A 20314-nucleotide genomic window follows, 5' to 3' on the forward strand; every position below is an offset into this window, starting at 1 on the left:
CAAAGGCCAACATGTACTTGAACCCATGCTACTCGAGACACAAATCGTGAACCATATCACTTGAGCTAAGTTCCTTTGACTATTTTGATTTTAAAAATATGATATATATATATATATATATATATATGAATTTAACACCCTAAAAAACCCTTAAGACACTTAGATTTTGGAGAGTTCAAACCTCAAAATTGTAATTTTAACAAAATTTCTAGCTAAATTCAACCAAAAAAACATAGCAAAAATACTTAAAAAAATATAATAAATAGATTGCTCAAAATGAAACTATAATGTTTATGAAAATTTTACAAAAAAAAAAAAACAACATTTATTACACTGAGAGGAACTCTCCAGCGCAATATGGCAGAGCTGTTGTACTGTAACATTTGCGCCGAGAGACACTCTCTAGCCTAGTATGGTAGAGATGTTGTATCGTAATGTTACGTTTTGATCAAATTACATAAAAATAAACTAAAAAATAAATTGAATTAAAAAATAAAATTAATAATTATATTTACAATTATAATTAATAATTAAAGCAGCGTAGATCTATCTTAATTTTGAATCTGCAAAGTCTAGGGGATCAAATCTCTTTTCACTCCAAAGAAGAGGTTTGCATCTCAAAAGATTTGATCCCTCTATAGATTTAATAGATCCAAAATTAAGATAGATTTAGCCTAATATAATTACATTAAAATGAAATTATAAGTTTTTATAAAAACTTCTAAAGAGAAAGAACATTTACCAATGAAAAAATAAAATTTATACAATTTCTTAATTTATTCCATTTTTAAATATGTTTAAGACCTTTTAAAATCCGTGCACTTATTATATCTGTTGCATGCAATATATATTATTGTGTTCAGTTTTCTATTTGGCCAACTATTAATTTGCTTTGACCAAAAAAATTTGCACCTTTATCCATAGTTAAACATTATAAATTGAATTCTATTACTTTTGGATAATGTTTTAATATATTTATTTCAATTTTGATTGGTTCACCTCTTATTTTACAATGATTACATTGTACCACAAAATCTGTGGCTTGTTATACCATAAAATCTTTGGTTGTACATACTAACATTTTTTTTCCCGTGGAAAAAGTCGTAATTTCTATTAAGTCAAAAGAAGTTACATTCTGTAGATGCTGAGCATATGCATACTGAGGCAGGATGCCTCTCAAAACTTCTAAAGGAGACTGTTAATTGTTCCAAAAAACTGAACCAGATAAACAATCATAAAAACATTCCTCTCTCCAAACTGTTTATCCATGCAGGGAGTTCGGAGAGGTATATATCCAAGAGACCAGCTGAGAAAAGAAACATATACAGGATATGTTTTCTATTGTTACTTCATTGCTGCGCAGCTGTAGTTTGCTGCCCAAAAAATCAAAAAATAAAAATAACTATGATTGTCTGCCATAGTCGATACTAATCATTATAACAATTTATATATAAAAACATGTAAATAAAACAGCATTTTGTGCATGTTGGGACCCCTTTTAGTTATGAGTGTCCCTTTGAGCCTGATAGTCATCAAAGGGTCTGTGATAGTGCTGAAAGAAGGTTCCATCCAGATCTTCTTGTATTAGCCAGTCCGCTTCTTGCCTCTGCGCTGCTTGCTTGGATAGGTAGTCCGCCCGAGCGTTGCGCTCCCTGTAAATATGGCGACAGTCAAATTTTTCAAAAGCATCTGTTAGTCTGAGTGCTTCATCCAGTATGTGTCTCAAAGAGAAAGCAGTACAAGTTGATTTTCTGGTGAGCCAATTGCAGACAATCTTTGAATCTCCAAACAATTGTAGTTTTGTGCAGCCTTTCTCATGTGCAAAAGAAATGAGGTGTTTTGCAGTGGTGAGCTCAGCAAAGTTGTTTGTGCCTCTTCCCAGGTGAATTTGGAGCATGAAATAGTGATTTTCTCTCAAGTAGAGGAGGGCTCCCCCCCCACAGCCTTCCTCTTGGGCTGAGCCATCAAAATAAGCCCAGGGGATGGATTTGTCTATGAGTTCTGGGGTTATGGTCCTAGGGGGGGCAGGTGGAGGATCATCAGGAATGAGAGCAAGGTCTGCAAATATGTGGGCAATAATGACAGGCCAGTGTGGAGGTTTTTGGTCAAAAATTGCACGGTTCCTTGCTATCCAGATGGACCAGCACATGAGGAGGGGGATATTCTTGTCTTTCCCAGAGTGCTGTTCCTGCCAGTTTTTCCAGGCCTCGAAGATGGATAGGCCATGCCATTGTTGGAGGGAGGGGGAGCGTGAAGAGAGAAAAGACCATTGTTCTTGGACAACCAGACAGGAAAGGAAGAGGTGTTCAGTATCTTCATCATTCCTTCTGCATAAATGGCACCAGAATGGTCCATAGAAGGATCGTTTTTTCAAGTTTGCCCCAGTAGGAATTTTGTTGAATAGTATAGCCCACATGAGAAGTCGCGTTCTGGGGGCTGCTTTTAGATGCCAAATTGCTCTCCACCAATGCTGTGTATTGTCTGGCTGAAATGTTTGCATGAGCTGCAGATATCCCTCCTTTGGGGTGTATGAACCATTTTTAGCTAGAGCCCAGACAATCTCGTCCTCCTCCTCCGATATTCTGATGTGTGCCTGTGAGAGGGCCTCCGTATATGACTCCCATTCTTGTCTCCATTGTTCCGGAATACGAAGGTCTTGTGATGTCCTCCAAGCCTGATGGAGAAAATTGGAGTTTTCTTGGTCTGCTATGTGAGCAATATGCGTGGCGCCCTGATCCGTAGATGTGTTAGGTGCTGCCCAGATAGTCTATGCATGTTTCCACATCCAATCCAGGGATCAATACCTATACGAACAGAGTTTCCCTGTTTAATTCTCCATGTGAGTCCCTCCCGAATTAGGGGAAGAGAATTAAGGACTGTTTTCCATATGATTGAATGTCTTCCACTTCCCCTATGATCCCTGCAAACCCAGCTGTATATGCTTTCCGGGGCAATGTATTTTTCCACAACTACTTTCTTCCAGAGACTATGTGATGTGAGGAGTTGCCATCCCAATTTTGCTGCCAGGGCATTTGCAAATAAGTCTAATCTCTTTATTCCCCAGCCTCCCCATTTTTTAGGTCTAGCTATGGTGTCCCATTTTACCCAGGCGAAGAGATTTCCCTGTTTAGTCCCCTTCCATAAGAATCTGCAGCATATTTTTTGAAGCCTGGTTAAGATCCCTCTTGGTATCCAAGCCAGAGACATCCAGTACACCGGCGTAGCTTCCAGCACTGCTTTTATAAGAGTGAGTCTTCCTGCCCTTGTGAGATATCTATTATACCAGACATTAATCCTTTTCTCCACTTTAGTGATTAACCATATCCAATCAGCTATTTTGTATCCTCCATGTTTCACCCTGAACCCCAGATACTTCAGCCCTTCCTCCATAGGGTGAATATGAAAAGGGAAGCGATTTTTTGTGTAGATGACTTCTTGTGGAGTGCAACCAATCGCTGTTATGGTAGATTTTTGTACATTTATAACCATCCCTGTTGCTTTCTGGAAGAGATCAAAAACATGTTGTAATGCAGATGAGTCAGCCATGCTTCCATTTAAGAAGATCAGTACATCATCCACAAACAGTAGATGTGTAAGGGAGCAGTTGTCCGTGATTTTAATCCCTTTTATTCGTCCTCTTCTGTGTTCAGATGCAATCAATCTGCTTAGCCCTTCCATAATGAGAAGAAACAGGAGGGGGGATAGTGGGCAGCCTTGCCTGAGGCCCCTTTCGGCAGTGAAGAAGGGGGTGGGGGAGCCATTAAGGAGGACGCTGAACGGAACATCAGAGATACAGCTCATGATTCTTTTAATGAAGAGGAAGGGGAAACCCAAATGGGTGAGGAGCATTCTGATGTATAGCAAATTTACCCTATCGAAAGCTTTTGAGAGGTCCACCTTGAGGATCATTCCTTTCAGATTTTTGCTTTGCATAGAGTGAAGAAGCTCTTGAGCAGTACCAATAGCTTCATGGATCTGTCGCCGGTGGAGGAAAGCGAATTGTTCAGAGGAAATATTGGCCGAGAGAATGGGCTTGATCCTGTTTGCTAGGATTTTGGCCAATATCTTATAGAGACAGTTGCAGAGCGAGATAGGCCTAAATTCATTAAAAGACACAGGCTTATCAGATTTGGGGATGAGGGCAATGAAGGTGGCTTTGATGCTCGAGGGGATAGATCCATTTTGGCTGCAGTGATTGATAGCTTTGAGAATGTCTTGTCCTAGCAGCTCGAAAAAAGCTAAATAGAACTCAATGGTCCAGCCATCTGGTCCCGGGCTCTTGTCCTTTTGGAAGCCTTTGATGGTGGTTTCCAATTCCTCCAATGTAATATCTTTAGTGAGCTCCTCTGCATCTTCCTCATCCACGAATCTAGGGAATAGTTCTGCCACTCTCATGATTTCTAACAGACTTGCTTGTCCCGGGGCCTTGTATATGTTTCTGAAGTGCGAAGAGGCTAGATAAGCAAGTTCTCCAGGGCTGCTAACCGGATGTCCTTGATCATCTTGTAGCTCCCAGATAGTGTTGATCGCCTTCCGCCCATTTGCAAACCGGTGGAAAAATTTTGTGTTCTCATCCCCCTCCTTGAGCCAAATGGCTCTGCTTCTTAGTCTCCAGGAGTCCTCCCTGTCTCTGAGAACCTGAGTCCTCCTTTTGATGAGGTCTTCATACATGGATTTCTGATCTGGGGATAAAAATGTTCCATCTGAGTGGGATTCAAGGGCCTCAATAGCTTGTTCCGCCAAAGATATTGTTTGATCATCCTGTTTTCTCTTCAATTTTGCCCATTTTCTTGTAATCACTTTGATCTCGGAGAGGTTCCTGACAAAGCCAGTGGATGGGTCCACATCTTCAGGAATCGGATGTGCCTTCCAGAAGTCCGTTATCAGTTTGATGTAAGTGGGATCCCGGAGCCAAGTTGCATTAAATTTGAAAGGGGCTTTTTGGGTCTGTTGTCTTGCTCCCATTTCCAAGTATATGGGCCTGTGGTCCGAGATCCCACCACTTCCCACCCATTGTCTAGATCTAGGGTGTTGGTTGCAAAGTCCTTCCTTAATGATGAAGCGATCCAGCCTTCTTGCTAGGCTTTGGTCCCCTGTTCTGTTGTTCTTCCATGTGTATTGGATTTTTGCAGAAGGGAGATCAATCCAATGATGATCTTCTAGCAGTTGTCCAAAGAAGTCAGAGAGGGGGTCGATTTGTGCCAGATGTCCCCATGATTCAGAGAAGCCTATAGAGAAATTTAAATCTCCCCCCAATATAATATTCTCAGCTTGGAGAAGCGGGGAGCGGAGGAGCTTTTGCCAGAAAAGCTCTCTGTTTAGGCAGGGTCCATAGACATTTATAATTTTAAGATTTTCCTCCATGTCTTTTGAATATATATCTGCCCCCAGAAAACCCCCTCCACCCCAGATGTTCTTTAGATGAATGGAGTTGTTCTTAAAGCCAATAGCAATGCCTCCTGATCGGCCTGATACATCGATGGCTGTAAAAGTCCACCCAGGCAGCCATAAACCAAGAATGGAGGTTGCGGAGTCTGCTTTACATAAGGTTTCTTGTAAGAAGATGATGTCCACAGGGTTTGAGAGTAAGAGACGCTTCAGGGCCGATTTTTTATCGGGGCTGGCCAACCCTCTACAGTTGAAGGACAAGATTTTCATGGGGGGGGGGGGGGAGGGTGTCCTGCGCTCTAAGGGCCCTGTGAAGTGTCTGCTGTCTGCCAAGGAGGACCTCGTCCTCCATTTGCTTTCGAGCTATTGACATAGAGGAAGGTCGACCACGCCCCTGCTTTGGCGAGAGGATTTGGGACTCCACCGACAGCCCAATGGAGTCCGAGACTTTCAGCTTAGTGGTCGAGCGGGTGGGATATCTCGGAGAAGAGTTTACAGAAGGGGAGGGCGAAGGAAAGGAGGGGTGGGGGAAAGAGGGAAGCGAGGAGGAGATGGGAAGACCGGATGGCCTCGGGATGGGGCAGGATACATAAAGCGAAGGGGGTTGGGGAGGGCAAGCAACCTTTACCAGGTCAAGGGCAGACGGGGATGAGGGAGGGGGAATCCTGATAGGGGGTGGCATGCCAGTGGTAGATAAACTCATAGATGCAAATAGAGAAGCAGAAGTAGACGAAATAGAGGACGTACCCGAGGAGAAGACAGCTCCCTTTGCGGCTTTGGAGCGCGTCAGAGGAGGAGATGGAGGCCGAGTCGAGTTTGTGACTTGCTTCTTGCGACGAGGTGCTGGAGGCGCTTCCACCGTGTCCGATGTGATGATGTGGTCCGTTCTTGGTGCCATAGCTGCCGGGGGGTCAGGCTGTCCTTCTGTGGTGGGCAGGTCCTGGCCTGTAGCTGTCTGCTGGGTCTTCTGGAGGAGGGGGCAATCCTTATATAGATGACCCACCTGGTGGCATCTTCTGCATCTATAGGGGATGCCCTCATAATCAAGCTTCTGCTTCCTTGAAGTGGATTTCCATTGTATGGTGATATTTTCCGGCACTCCCCCTCTGGTATCCATATGCACTAGGATTCTTGCATATGCCATCGCGCCCGTCGAGATGTAGGATTTATCGGATTCCATGAAAGTGCCGAGCGCATTCCCAATTCTCTTGAAGATATCTTCAGACCAGTACTGCAGTGGCAAGCCCGGTAGTCTGACCCAGACTGGACCAATGCCTAATAGCTCCGTCTCCGGGTCGAATAGGGGCGTCCATCGCTTGAGAAGGACCGGGGCTTTCTCAAAATGCCAAAACGATGAAAGGACCCAGCTCGTGTGGTCCGCCCGTGCAAATTTGAGTGCGAACCATCCTCGCACAAACGTCTGGACCGATGGAATCTCCGCGAGGTATTGACCCCAGATCTCAGTCGCCCATTGCTTTATTTTTGCCGCCGAGGTGTGTCTGCCCTTGATCCGACCCACAAGGACGCAGTCCGCCAGATCCATGGCGTCCCCCCACCGAATATCCTCTTCCAGTCGCAGGAAAGCGTCCTCCGCAGTGGATTTAAAACAGCGCTGCTTCTTGGCGGGGCGGGAGGACATGCGGCCCGGGTTGACAGTTGCCTGAGAGCCCGCAGGGGGGGGGAACAGGAGGGGGGGGGAGAGGGTTAGTCCCGGGGGTGGGGATGGCTTCAGGGAGAGGAGGGACCGCGTGATAGCTGCCAGAGGGAGCGGGAGGGATCGAGGGAGGGTTTGATACCGAGAGGGGAGGGTTTGCCGCGGGATGAGAGGGGTTCTCTGAAGGGATAACGGGGGGAAGGGAAAGGGAGGGTAAATCCGGTTGATGGGGGGGTATGCTGTTCGGGGAGGATTGAAAGCAGTCCGCCAGGAAACCCAGAGTAGCCGGAGAGGGGACCGCGAAGGAGTTCCAGGAGGAGGGCTCGCCTGGAAAGAGTGAGGTGGGGAGAGACGGGTCAGTAGGGGGAGAGAAATGCTCAAAACTAGCAGACATATTCCCACTGTGCAGACCCCCGGATGAAGTAAACGTGGAGCGCCAGATGGAGCTTTCCGCCAGCGGGGACTCCGAATAATCCACTTCCTCTGAGTCCATGTCGACAGCTGCAAAGTGCCCTCCTCGGAAAACAGGTAACCGCCCGATAGTGCTCTCCTCGAAACCTGGTAACCGCTTAGGGTCAGCACCGACAGCGGGGGGAACCGTTGAGCCTGTGCAGGTGAATGTTCTTTGCAACAGGTCACTCTCTCCGTTAGCAATGAAAACGACTCCTTCAATGTGCTGTCGGCCGATCAGGTGGGTAGGCTCCGTTCCGATGCGATGGAGATCAGGTAGCCAGGAGAAAAATAACTGAGGTAAAATGGAGTAAACGGGGGAGCAAAGGTAATAAAGTTAAAAGGAGTCACGGGTTGCGGGGAAAAAACAGAAGCCGGCTCGAGATCCAAAGAAAAAAAACGGGGGGAGAGTACGGGTGTGGGGGGGTTTACAGGGCCGTAGGACGGCCTGCAAACCCCTGTCAGTAGGGTTTCATTGCTGAGGATGCAGAGCCCGTTTTTTTTTTTTTCTCTACGCGCTACTTATTCACACCATCATTGTACATACTAACATTAAATCACTATTTGTAGCATTAATTTTTCCACGAATATGCCTTTCTACTGAAAAAGCTGAAAACAACACTGAAATCCGAGATAAGATATTTAATGTCGTTTTGGAAAATGTTGGATCACAAATATAAGATATGACTTTTCAAAATATCAAATATACCCTATATCCAGATCCATAGGAAAACTTAACGCGTATTTATTAAATTTATATGAATACAGAGTTGGAATAGGCAAGTAAATTTAAATTTAAATTTATTAAATTTATTTATGACCGTGACAACTATTTATTTATTAAATTTAAATTTATTAATTTATATATATAGAGAATATGAGAGAAATACAAAGAGACAATGCAATAAAGAATGGAACAAATATGAAGTTAAGACCAAGTCCAATATTATTGTTGAACATTTGATAAAAGAATAATTCCAAAACTTCATTCCATTTGATTAACTAAAACTCACCTTTTGTTTCATCTTCCAAAAGTTCATTTCTAGTGGTATTCTAACTCTTCACATTTTTCTATTCTAAATATTTACAAAATATTTAGAATTCATTGGATCTTTAAAAATTAAAAAATTATGTATTTAACATAGTTGATCTTGTCTTATAATATCTAAATATAAATAAAAATATTTTATTAAAACCCTTTTCAATACATATCCTCTATTTTTATGAAAAAACATTTTCTATATTCCAATACCTTTAAACTCTTCTAACTCACATCTCTAATATCTATATTATATTATTATAGATAAATAATACCCTACCAAATTAAACAACTCTCTTTAGTTGAGATAGGAGCCCTAGGTTTGTCAAAACAAATCTTTCTAATTCATGATGCAGCGTTGTATGGTCAAGCTATTATATTTGCTGCAGGCAGTATATATTGTGTTCAATTTTCTATTTGACCAACTATTACTATTAATTTGCTTTGACCAAAAAATTTTGCACTTTTATTCATAGTTAAACATTAGAAATTGAATTTTATTATTTTTTGATAATGTTTTAATATATTTATTTCAATTTTGATTGGTTCACCTCTTATTTTACAATGATTACATTGTACCACAGAATATGTGATTTGTTGTACCATAAAATCTTTAGTTGTACATACTGGCATTAGATCATTATTTGTAGCATTAATTTTTCCATATTGATTGGGTGGTACGAATATGCCTTTTTACTGAAAAGCTCAAGAAAAAGCCGAAGACAAGACAAACAATTACGAACCATGAGAAGATAGAATGAGTATTTATGGGGTAGACATTAAACAAATCATGGAAAGGACATTAAATATGGCGTAGACATTAAACAAATCATGGACAGGGCATTAAATAATGACTACTGCATCAAAGAGAACCAGGATCATTGTGACTCGCTATAATGTCCATTCAACTCACAGTGAAAACCAAATTATTGGAGCAAATGCTTAATGCATTAAATTGAACGATTGGTTGAAATGATATGTTTTGAGCACAATTTGCATTATAAAGTTGAATGGGTTAAGTAAGAATACCAATATAAAAATTTCAATAAATTGGTGAAATTATAAATAATTTTGACATTTTAAAATATTTATAAAATTTTTAATTCAATAAATTTTTAATAAAGAGTAAAGTGTTAAAAAAAAATTAAATGATTAATGCAATAATTTAAATAAATATCAAAATATTTATTTTAAAACATATTTCTTATTTGAAAATTAATATATATATATATATATATTTAATATTATATAAAGATAAATTTCAACTTTATTATTAAAAATATTTTATGGATATTTCTTAAAAATTAAATTCCCTATTACAATATAGCAACATTTTTTTATTAATCTAAAGTATTTTTTTAAAATTATAAAATAATATTTCTAAATATTTATTTAGAATTTTAAAAAAAATATAAAACATTATTAGAAATATTGACTTTATATGATTAATTATTTCTGGTTTCCAATATATTTTTTAGATTTTGGAAATACAATTATAAAAATAAAAAATTCGATTTGCCAAATCTTCATAATCTTTTACTTTTTAATTTAAATATATTTAAGCTAAACAGCATATAAGGTACTGACTACTATGTAACTGGTTAAGTTCTATATTTAAATTCAAATTCAAATTCTTGAACAAACACTCCGCTTGAACGATCAAAAGATTTGCGCACTTAACCATTTCATATTTAATGTTGTAGAAGATTTCCACCTTTTCTATGGACACTTCACGTACTCTGTGATTTCCATTGGATTCGATTCAGTGCAGTCTTGAATTCAGAAATGAAGAACCAGGGCTCTTACAAGGGCCGGGGAAAGCCACAGGATCTCGGTTCCACAGGCAAACCCTTCAAAGCCAAGCACAAGCATCTCGGAGGAAAGGGTCTCTCTCTACCTGCTTTTGCCAACGCCAAATCCAAACCCGCTTTCAACCCATCTGAATTAAGTATGTCCCCACACATTATTCTCAGCAGTTTTTTTTCATTTTTGCCGGATCATATTCTATTTCGTTATTTTCGGCTGGGTAATAGACACACCGATACAATAATTTTCAAAGTAAATAGGGATATGTAAAATGGATGAAAAGATGCAGTGATTCGCAATGGGGTACATGATTTAGGGCAGATTCCAGGTTCTATCAAAACACAAGTAAATAAAGTATAATACCAAATGATAAATACCCACTATGATAGTTTGTTGACTTAGGGCTTTGATGTTGTTACAGTTCACTGTCTAACCCTAAATATCAACCTTTAGTGAACAAACGGATCATGTTCTCAATTATTGCTTTTGGTAAGGGGAAATGCTTGTTTTAGATGCATGGGGAGCTGGGAACTCGAACTTCGTATTATGGCGGTATAGCCCACGTTAACGTGGGGACTGCCAAATTCGACCAATTTATACACACAATCAGCTCTCTATGCCGAAGCAGGGTGTGAACCCCATTCATGATTGTGGGGATTTTTTTTTTTTGGTAAATTATACATATGGAGTGCTTTGAGACATGCTCTGCTGATTTTCTTCGGCTTAACTGCCAGGTTCGAGTCTCGAGGGGTAGCTATTTCAACAGAATTGCCTAAGTCATGCTCCTGGCCTCATCCCCTTGAAACTAATGCCTAATGGCAATGGGCGTCCGTCTCTCTCACTCTCACTCACTCAATCGTTTGACTCTGGAGGAGTGTCTATTTCAGCAGAATCGCCTAGGACATGCTCCCAGTCTCATCCCTTTTGAAACTCATACCTAACGGGTGGGGAAGACCACAATGATAATGTAACCTGGTGGACAGTTAACATTATCTCGATATTCCGTTGCCTTTTGTCTATCTGTTAGGTCTGTTATGTTTTTCAACGTTGTCACCACCTTTCAAAAAATGGAGAAACTACAGGAGATAAATATGGCAAAATTGAAAATACAGTTTATGTCCAAAGAATGGTTCCATAACGCCTTTTAATTTTGTTCTCCCAAAGGTTCCACCGATATTGAGAGTTGCAGAGGAGATTCACTCAAGGATTTCAGAGATGTTTTGGTTATTTTTGTCTCAATTAGATACCATCATCAGAAAAGTATCATCAAAGAAAATAAATTATCTAAAATTTTCATTTTAATTTTAAGTTATAGTGTTTAAGGCACACAGTCTTCAAGTGTTGGCCATTGCCCAATGACTCTGTTAAAGAAACTGACCCGTTAAATCATAAACAGTGGCACTGGAAAAAGGATTTAAGTGGTATTTCTCTCCCACTAAACTTACAGTACTAGATTTTTTGACTTCTCCTTTTGTTCCATTCTTGATAATGTCAAATAAGATTGTGCTATGCTGTATGCATGCTCGAGTTATTCTGGAGATGCTCATTTTCAACATGCTTGATGGTTTCAATATCAAGAATCAGAAACTAGTCTTGATTTCAACCTTTGGTGGACAAAACCCCACTAGAGTTAAATGGAAGGTTGCAACTTGTAACTGTGGCAATGCCAAGAGTATGAGAAACATCAATGTTTGATTTGACTCCTTGATAGGGCTGCTCAAGAGCAATATTGCCACGTAAAGAATATGATAGATAAATGATTACCTTGCTATTATTAAAATGCTAAAATTGTCAAGTATGCCAATTGAAGATAGCTGTGGAAAACTTGGATATAACTTGGGCATGTGACTATATGATATCAAATCTTCATAAATTGTTGTCCTAGGTACATTGATAGCCGAGGTTCTTTGTGCTTGAGTTTGTTAAATTCATTCTTTTGATTAAGCTTGCATTTTGCTGAAAGTAGTCTTATGGATTGGCAAACTTTCAGAATGTTTCTTTCCCCACCCAACCCCACCTCCCGGGTTAACCGTGAGTCTAATAAAAGAAATAATGAAACAAAATAGAAAGTTTTTGTCTCCTTTTTGGCTTGTGTTATATATTTTATTTCCCTGGGGGATATTTTCACTCTGGAGTCTGAATCACATGATAATGTATTATTGGATCTGAATGTTCTGAATTGAAAATTTCCAGGGAAACAAAGAGAGTACTATAAAAATGCAAAAGAAGTGAAGAAGTATAGGAAACTTGTTAAGCGATTGGGGAATGAGGAACATAATAATCAACTTCAGATAGATATGACTACTTCTGAGGTAATTTTTGTTTGATTGACTGCAAGTATTGTTTTTATTTTTTTGGTTAGTGACACTCCATTTCTAAATTTTCACTTTTATTTTAACTTATTAATTAATTCTTATAATGCTTTTTGCATCCCTTGTTATATTATTTTGAGATGAAAAATGATATAGGAAGTGACGGGAAAATGTTGTCATTTTTCTATGAATGAGTAGATATTTCCCAGTGTCATGCACTTAGAATTCTTATTTAGCATTTCATTTTTTTGTTGAAGTACTCCAAAATTGCGTGGCATTGGCCTCAACATAGTAGTTGAGTGACACAACTCAATCATCATATCTTCCTGCACAAGAACCATAAAATCGTAGTGCAAATTAAACTCATAAAACTTGATCTGTAATATTCTAGGGACATCTTTTCCCTAGGGTTTCTTTCAGATACTAGGTTTTTTCAATAAAAAATTCTTTTTGTTCATTCCATATTAACATAAACAATTTTTCAGTAGTACAGTGCCATAAGATCCACAATGTTATCACCTCCCATTTAGCAACATGTAATGCAACAATCCATTCAACAGTGTGTAGTACAACCAACTAACAATAACTTTCAGATCCAACAGATGGAATCCAATGCACAGTTATACCCTATCTACCAATGACCTGATAAAATCTCAGACTAAGGAGTGCACAGATGGTATTTACATGTGAGTTCTGATGAGTAACTTGATCTACTTCCCTTAAGCCAAATATTCTACAGACAGATCAAGGTCGAGTTCAGTGATTCCGACTTCTGATTACCCCAGAAACTCCTCCAAAACGCCAACTCAGAACCTGTAATATCTCAGGATACTCTGATCTGCCCTAACCAGACTACTCCAAAAAATTTTGTTTCTGCAGAGAAGAATGTTGTTGTGCACAGAACTCATGGGTTGCTTTAAAGAGGGGCACTGTTCTGGTCTTAAGAGAATCCTCGCACAAGGTTAGCCTCGGAGGATCCGGCTTGCTTATCTCCAATGACTTTTCGGTTGCCTCGGGAGCTTCACTCTGTTGGATATACTAATATAGTATATGTTTGCAGCTTCAGGTATCCCGGTTCTCTGCTTCAGATAGTTCAATCTTGTCTTGTGCCTCAGACTTTCACAACAGAAACTTGTTACTTGCCTCAGGAAATCTCTGCGAATTTCTTCAGATCTGTTTTGCCCTGCGTCCCTGTGGCTGTGGCCCGCAGATGCAGCTCTGTGCCACCGAATTGGCTTAGAAGAATTGCGTCCTGAACTTCGGCCTGCCCAGAATTTCACTGTCTTTCAGAAGGATGAATTTCTCTGTTTGCCAGAACAATCAGAGATACCAAATCCTCAAACCAGAATTGTCCCAATAACCTGTCCCAGAACAAGAGAAAGAGGGTGACTAGGTAGGGCGGGATCATCTCCACCGAAACTAGTCCAAGGAGAAAAGAAATAGAGATAAATGATCCAATCCAATGATGATCCAAATCAACCCAACCCTCTTGTATTTATAGATTTCCTTGAGGGTATTTTCTCCTTAATTAATTCAGTAAAGTTCACACCAAGCCCCAATTTTGGGCTTTTTTGCCCCAGATGCCTCAAAACTTTCCCAAACATTGGGTATATGGGGTTTTCCTCTTTATCGAGGTCTATATCGTATGGGGATCAATATGCTACTTCGTCCCTTGGGCCAATTAATCCCTCGGGAACATTACATGATCAAGCCGAGGCTGGACACAACAACAATATGCACATAAACATAGAACAAATGGATAGATGGGGAAGTGACTCTTGTGTTAACACTATGCCAAAACCTCTCGCAAGATGCAAGCCTGTGGTACACGCGAAGAGGAAGAGAGGTGGGGGGTGTTGATCATTGTTGATAATGCACCCTTGTTACAAGGTTTTGCATTGGTGCTTCAATGTGGGAACTCAAATAATATAGCACATGCTCATTTATGTCTTGATTCTCTCAACTAACACAAAAACCTATGGCCTCGACCATGAACCACAACATTTAAAATTGTTGGTCTTTTTGATAAAGCTTTTGCACAGTTTTAAAAAATATCGAAGATGAACCTCTTCAGTTTGTTGTTTTTGTATAGATGAGCAAAGGTATTTGATGAGTTGGGACTATAGCAACACATGTTGTCTAAGCTAGGCAGTGAAGCTAACCGGTTAGTACTGGTAGACCATGCCATGCAACTAGCTCTGCCATTGTTTATGCAAATGGCAACAACAATTGATCAATGAAAACATAATTTGACAAGGCTCAAGCACATTGGTCAACAAATTGTGTCTCAAGCTAAGTTGCACGAAACGGGGAAACGGGTACGAGTTTCCGAAACGGGAAGCGATACGAAACGCGACCTCCCCAAATTTTGGAAACGGGGAAACGCGAATATATATATATATATATATATATGTGTGTGTGTGTATATATAGAAAATATTTATATATATATGTGTGTGTGCAATCATAAAGCATAAATGATACATTATAATTTATTACACTTAAACATTAAGATTTAATTTACATCACAGTTACTCATGAATGATCACATAATGAAAATAAAAATATCGGAATATCCAAAAGCAACCTTTATTAGATATCCAAATCTCAAAATCAGCCTTTATTTATATTAATATATGAGGCTGCAAGTACAATAAAGACTATAAAGCTGCAAGAGAGAGATCCAAATCAGGATTTTCTGCATCCACATCCCATTCTTTAGAAGGACCACTGTTGTATTGGAAGTCTCCTCCTACATAGTCGAACGACCTTAGTGCTCTTGATTAAATACACGTTTCATACCCTAGTACCCTACATGATCTTGATTATTGGGAGTTTCCCCTGCATAGAGGGCTTGGTTCTCTTGATTAAATACAAGTTCCATACCCTAGTACATGATAAAATCCAATGGAAACATTACAATCCCCCCAATCCTGAAATCCTGAAAAACAAATAAGTCTGCTGGATTTTGAGTGAGATCTAAAATTCTACTTTCTCCATATGAAATCCAATGAGGGCGAAACCACTCTCAAACATCCTGAGTCATTTCATGGTAATGTTAAAAATTTAAGTAAAAGGATGAAAATGAAAAATAAAGGAGAATATCACTTTTACTTTAAGAATTTAACATTACCATGAACTGCATATCAACACTAGGGCAAAAATTCACTTTTATAACTTTAGACACACATCTAGAAAATTAAAAAACAAATTTGAAAAAAAAAAATTTAAAAAAAACACAATTCAATTGGGAAACGCAGGCTGTACGGCTGGGAAACGTGTTTCCGGCTGTACTGCCACGTTTCTGTTTCGGGAAACGTGGCAGTACGGCCGGAAACGCGTTTCCTGGCCGTACCAAACGCGTTTCCGCGTTTCGTCCCAGTTTCCAGCCGGAAACGGGCCCCCCCCCACGTTTCCTGCAACATAGGTCTCAAGGTAAGTCACACAACAACTAATAATATCCATATGTATGCAAAGGTAGATATAAAGCTTATTGAAAATGGGCTTACACTATGAGTTAGGGTAAGCTTCTCATTGCCATCTTTTAGATTGCCGCCCCTTTTCCCAAAGGGGGCTAAATCTCTAAGAAACATGTCTAAGGCTTCTAACTTGCTACCCAAAATAACAAGTTAAATTGTCACCATTGTTTGTTCAACTCTACAACAACCATCTAAGTCTACCACAAAAATATGTTGCATCTAACAACACTGCTATGCTACCACAATCATGGAGTTTGGACCAAGCAAGTGATGGAGACTAGTTAAGTCACATTGATATGCCTAGGTGGTGGACTATGTGTACATGAACGAGGTCTTATCACTTTTGTCTATTTTTGTCAACATTGATATTGATGAGGTGGAATTAGTATGTCTTGTATATTGGTTTTTGGTAAGATGTTTTTGGTAAAATTCCATTTTGTGGTTGGACCAGGAGGGTGGGGGGAGTGCTTATTGAAGATGTATGCTTTTTGAAAGCCCCCAAGTCTATCGACACCAAAAATGCACATCTAGTTAGTCAAAATATTGTCCTCATGGTGTCCCAAGTTTGCATGAAACATGCACATCATAGTTTCTTGGGAAACTCTATCTCAATTGTTGCAAGGTTTCTCTTGATAAGTTGAGTTAGGTAGGCCTTCAAATCTATCCAATCCAAAATTGTATTTTTTCCATTGCATTGTTTGATTGACTCGCTTGATTTGTTGAGCTTGACTAGTTCATCCATTAAATTTTGTGTCAATTTACTAGCTTGATTTATTTGCTCTCATTTGCCCATGCGTTGGGGGTTGGTTGTCTTGGCCCAACCTATTTGTTCATGTCTATTCATTGTAGGTTTTAACCCCATACAGAAATTACCTGCATACGAATTCTAAAAACATAAAATAAACAAATATACACAGAGATTTTCCCCTAGATCCCAAAATCGGGACTACCAGATTGATTTTTCATTATATTCCTTTCAATGTTACAATACATATATATGCATGCCGAAGCATCTCAAGGGAGACATTGAACCTTCCTTGCGTTCCTACATTTACTCCATGTTAATTCAAGCTATTTTTGAGGGGAACGTTGAACTACTAGTGCAAATTGGTTTCCCTTTCAAGTAAGTTGAGCCTCTTCCAAGGGGACATCACCTCTTTTTGATGGGGTTCTAAGCATTGTAAAATCAATTCATTTGTAATGACTTAGTATCCAAGCATTTTGTGGATGAAAAGTCAATCATTCTTGAGCTTTCTCAGACATTTTCTAAGGTGTGGAAAGGGGGAGAGATGTTGAGAGCTTCATCTATAAATAGAGCCCTCACTATTCTCCCAGATCGTTGTGAATTATTGAGATGATTTTTGCCCAAATGTAATATTTTCCTTAAGCTTTGGTGTCAACTTTGAATTCTCTTCTTCTTAGCTATTCAACATATTTATAAAGGAAACTTTGTGTAAATTTAAGATTATTACAAGGCTATAAAGATCAATCCATTGAAGGACAAGTTTGTCACTTAGAGAGAGATGTCTAGGGTAAATTCCCATTTCTCTCTTCTTCGTGTGAGGTAAGCATTAATTTTCTTTGTTGTACTATACCCTAGTAGTTCCTCAAAAAGGGTTTTGTTTTTATATTATTCCATAGTTGATCTAATGGTTGAAGGCTTTCCCCTTGGAGGGATCCCTTTCAATAGGGCTTGGTTTTAACTTTTAATATTTGTCTTGATTAGACAAGAAACTAATTTGACTTATAGGGTCTTACCTTTTTGCCCTAATCCACGACCATTAAATAATCAACTTAAAAGGGGATTTTATCTTGAACCCAATTGCTCTAGTGGAGATAAGGCACTTAAGCCCTAATCTAATAGTCAACCACTTCTTTACACAATTAAAGTTCTTTTTATTTATTTATCTATATTATTGAAAATCCATAAAAATAGAAAAACACAAAATGCAAAATATCTAAAAGATAAAAAATGACAAAAATAGTCTCATCTAAGGTGGATGTCTTGGGTTTTGTGCCTCTATAGAAACGTTTAAATGACCTAAGAGGAAATCAACCCTCTCTTTGTGGATTATTTTGGCTCTAACATCATTCGTTGAGGGTTTTTCAAAGTCATATCAAATCTGGAATAAAATTGCAGTTGTCTTCCATAAAGATTTGTGAAGCCCTAGCCTAGAGTTTGAAGAGAGCAAGATGAGCCCTAACAATACAATCCCTGGTTTCACTTATGATTGGTTATAATTGCAAATTCATTTTATTTAGAAGTGTTTTCAGCTTCCCAAAGCGCTGGAAAGTGTTATATTTTTATTGAGAGAAATGCAAGTTTGATCCTAGGGGATTAGCCCCCATTAGTGTAATAGGGGATGGAGGGGTAACAACACTACCATAATAAAAAAAGTTAGAGACATTTTTGATAAATAAAGGTAGAGGTCATATTATTAATTTTATTATTATATTTTAATTGAAAGTATCATTTGTATCAAAGAAGGTTTTGGCTGTGTTGTACAACAGATTAATACGAAGCAAAATTTAAAGAACCCAATATTAGAGTTTTAAAAAGACCTGAAATTTCAAAATGACTGCTTACTATCTAAACAGTTCATACATTTCAAGCAAGATAACTATAAAGCCGAGTAGTCTAATGCTCGATAAACTAAGTTGATAGAATGGTGCTCCTACTTGCTGTAGTGAAGGCTATGGTGGGAGTGGCTAGGGTTTAGCCCTGGTCGCCCGCGATGGTCCTCATGGTTTGTGTTGGTTTCCTTCTTGATAGTGTATCTTAGGCAACAATGGCAGATTGCTCTTCAGGAGGGGTCTTTTCTCCACTCTAGATCTTGTTCAAGGGCCTCTTTTGGGTCGTCTGCTCACCCTCTCCATGATTTTTGCTAGCGTGCAAAGCGTCTCTTACTGCAATTCTTCTTGCCTTTGTCTCATGCAGGAAACTCTAGCCCCATCCATCCTCATTGTTAAGGATGCCATTTCTAGGTCTTCTTGCCTTTGTGACAAAGCTTTGGTGTGCCATTCTAATGGATTCTGGCCTCATCTCGCTGATCTTCATGGTTGGATCTCCAGATCTTGGATACTAGATCTTCAATTAAAGGTTTTTATTCACTCCTAAGCAAAAAGGTTTATAATTGTTGAGTTTGGTCTCTTTAAAGATAGGGGTAAGATCTTTGGTTCTGTTCCCTGGCTTTGGGAAGCTCCAGTCTATGCATGATGCCTTGGACTTTGTTTTTTGATCCCTTTGTTGCTTCTTTCTATGACCCATGTTTGGGTAAGGCTCCAAAATTTGCATTTGTAGTTATGGAATTTATCCTTTCACTGTTGGAAATGCTTTGGGAAAATATAATTATCGCAGCCCTAAAATAGGGGATTATAGTATTTTTCTTCTGCACAATTTTGTGTAGAATTGGACTTCAATGAAGGATTTCTTGTGGAAATAAATTTGACTGGGATAGATTAGCCATGGGCATAATGTTAATTTTTCTTAGGGCTACATTGTTCTCTGCTGAAGATAATTGCATTTAAATGATTGCAATATTTACTTATTACATTTACCCCATAACATCATTATCAATATCAACATTAGCAATTATGTAGAGAGAACAATAAACAACGGAATAGAAAAGATCGATAGAAGAAAAACATGCACGATAGAGACACTAGGATTTGGTCAGTGACCAGGGCAAAACCCTACAAAGGGGGGAACCTGGAATTCATTTTTTCTTCTTCTATTAGATATTCATCAATTGTTCAGCTGAGATCAGTGTTGTGAAAATCGCGATAAATTCAAATTATCGCGATTTTTTCGATACAATGATTTTATCGTGATTTTTATACGAAATTATCGTGGGTAATTTTTTTTGGCCGATTTTTATGAAATTATTGCGATAAATTCGAATTTATCGCGATAACAATCGAAATTATCGTGGGGGTCTCCGGTAGTGAGGTTTTATAATGTTTTTTTTGGTTTTTTTATGAAATCATTTGCACAGTCGGGGCAACGAGGTTTTATAAGGGATGCTAAATGTTCGAAATGCAATTTTTTTTTAAAGAAACAAATAATTTTTGAGTGGGGCAGCTTAATGATCAAGTCTAGGCCCTAGTATTGATATGCTATTCATGGTAATGTTAAATTCTTAAAGTAAAAGTGACCTTTTACCTACATTTTTAACATTACCATGAAA

General features: G+C 39.0%; 2 protein-coding genes across 2 annotated transcripts in view; one reads left to right on the top strand and one right to left on the bottom strand.

Annotated features, from left to right (window-relative positions):
- Positions 1 to 1498: 1498 nt before the first annotated feature.
- Positions 1499 to 7027, bottom strand: LOC149200734 (uncharacterized). The gene is made up of 4 exons (XM_089401046.1): positions 6136 to 7027; positions 4639 to 5483; positions 2929 to 4530; positions 1499 to 2767 (listed from the first exon to the last, which is right to left on the bottom strand). Exons 1-4 carry the CDS (start codon positions 7025 to 7027, stop codon positions 1499 to 1501), a joined length of 4608 nt encoding a protein of 1535 aa, XP_089257172.1.
- Positions 7028 to 10139: 3112 nt separating this feature from the next.
- The window catches only part of LOC149200735 (rRNA-processing protein), a 62457-nt gene continuing 52282 nt past the window's right edge, over positions 10140 to 20314 (top strand). The window contains exons 1-2 of the mRNA XM_089402786.1: positions 10140 to 10479; positions 12531 to 12649. Of these exons, the coding sequence (XP_089258912.1) occupies positions 10317 to 10479; positions 12531 to 12649 (282 nt within the window). The 5' untranslated portion in view covers positions 10140 to 10316. The remainder of the gene's footprint in view (positions 10480 to 12530; positions 12650 to 20314) is intronic.

This window comes from Pinus tabuliformis, chromosome 2_1 (genome assembly GCF_031772625.1).
Source record: "Pinus tabuliformis cultivar Carrire ecotype Pingquan chromosome 2_1, CPIR1, whole genome shotgun sequence".
NCBI lineage: Eukaryota > Viridiplantae > Streptophyta > Pinopsida > Pinales > Pinaceae > Pinus > Pinus tabuliformis.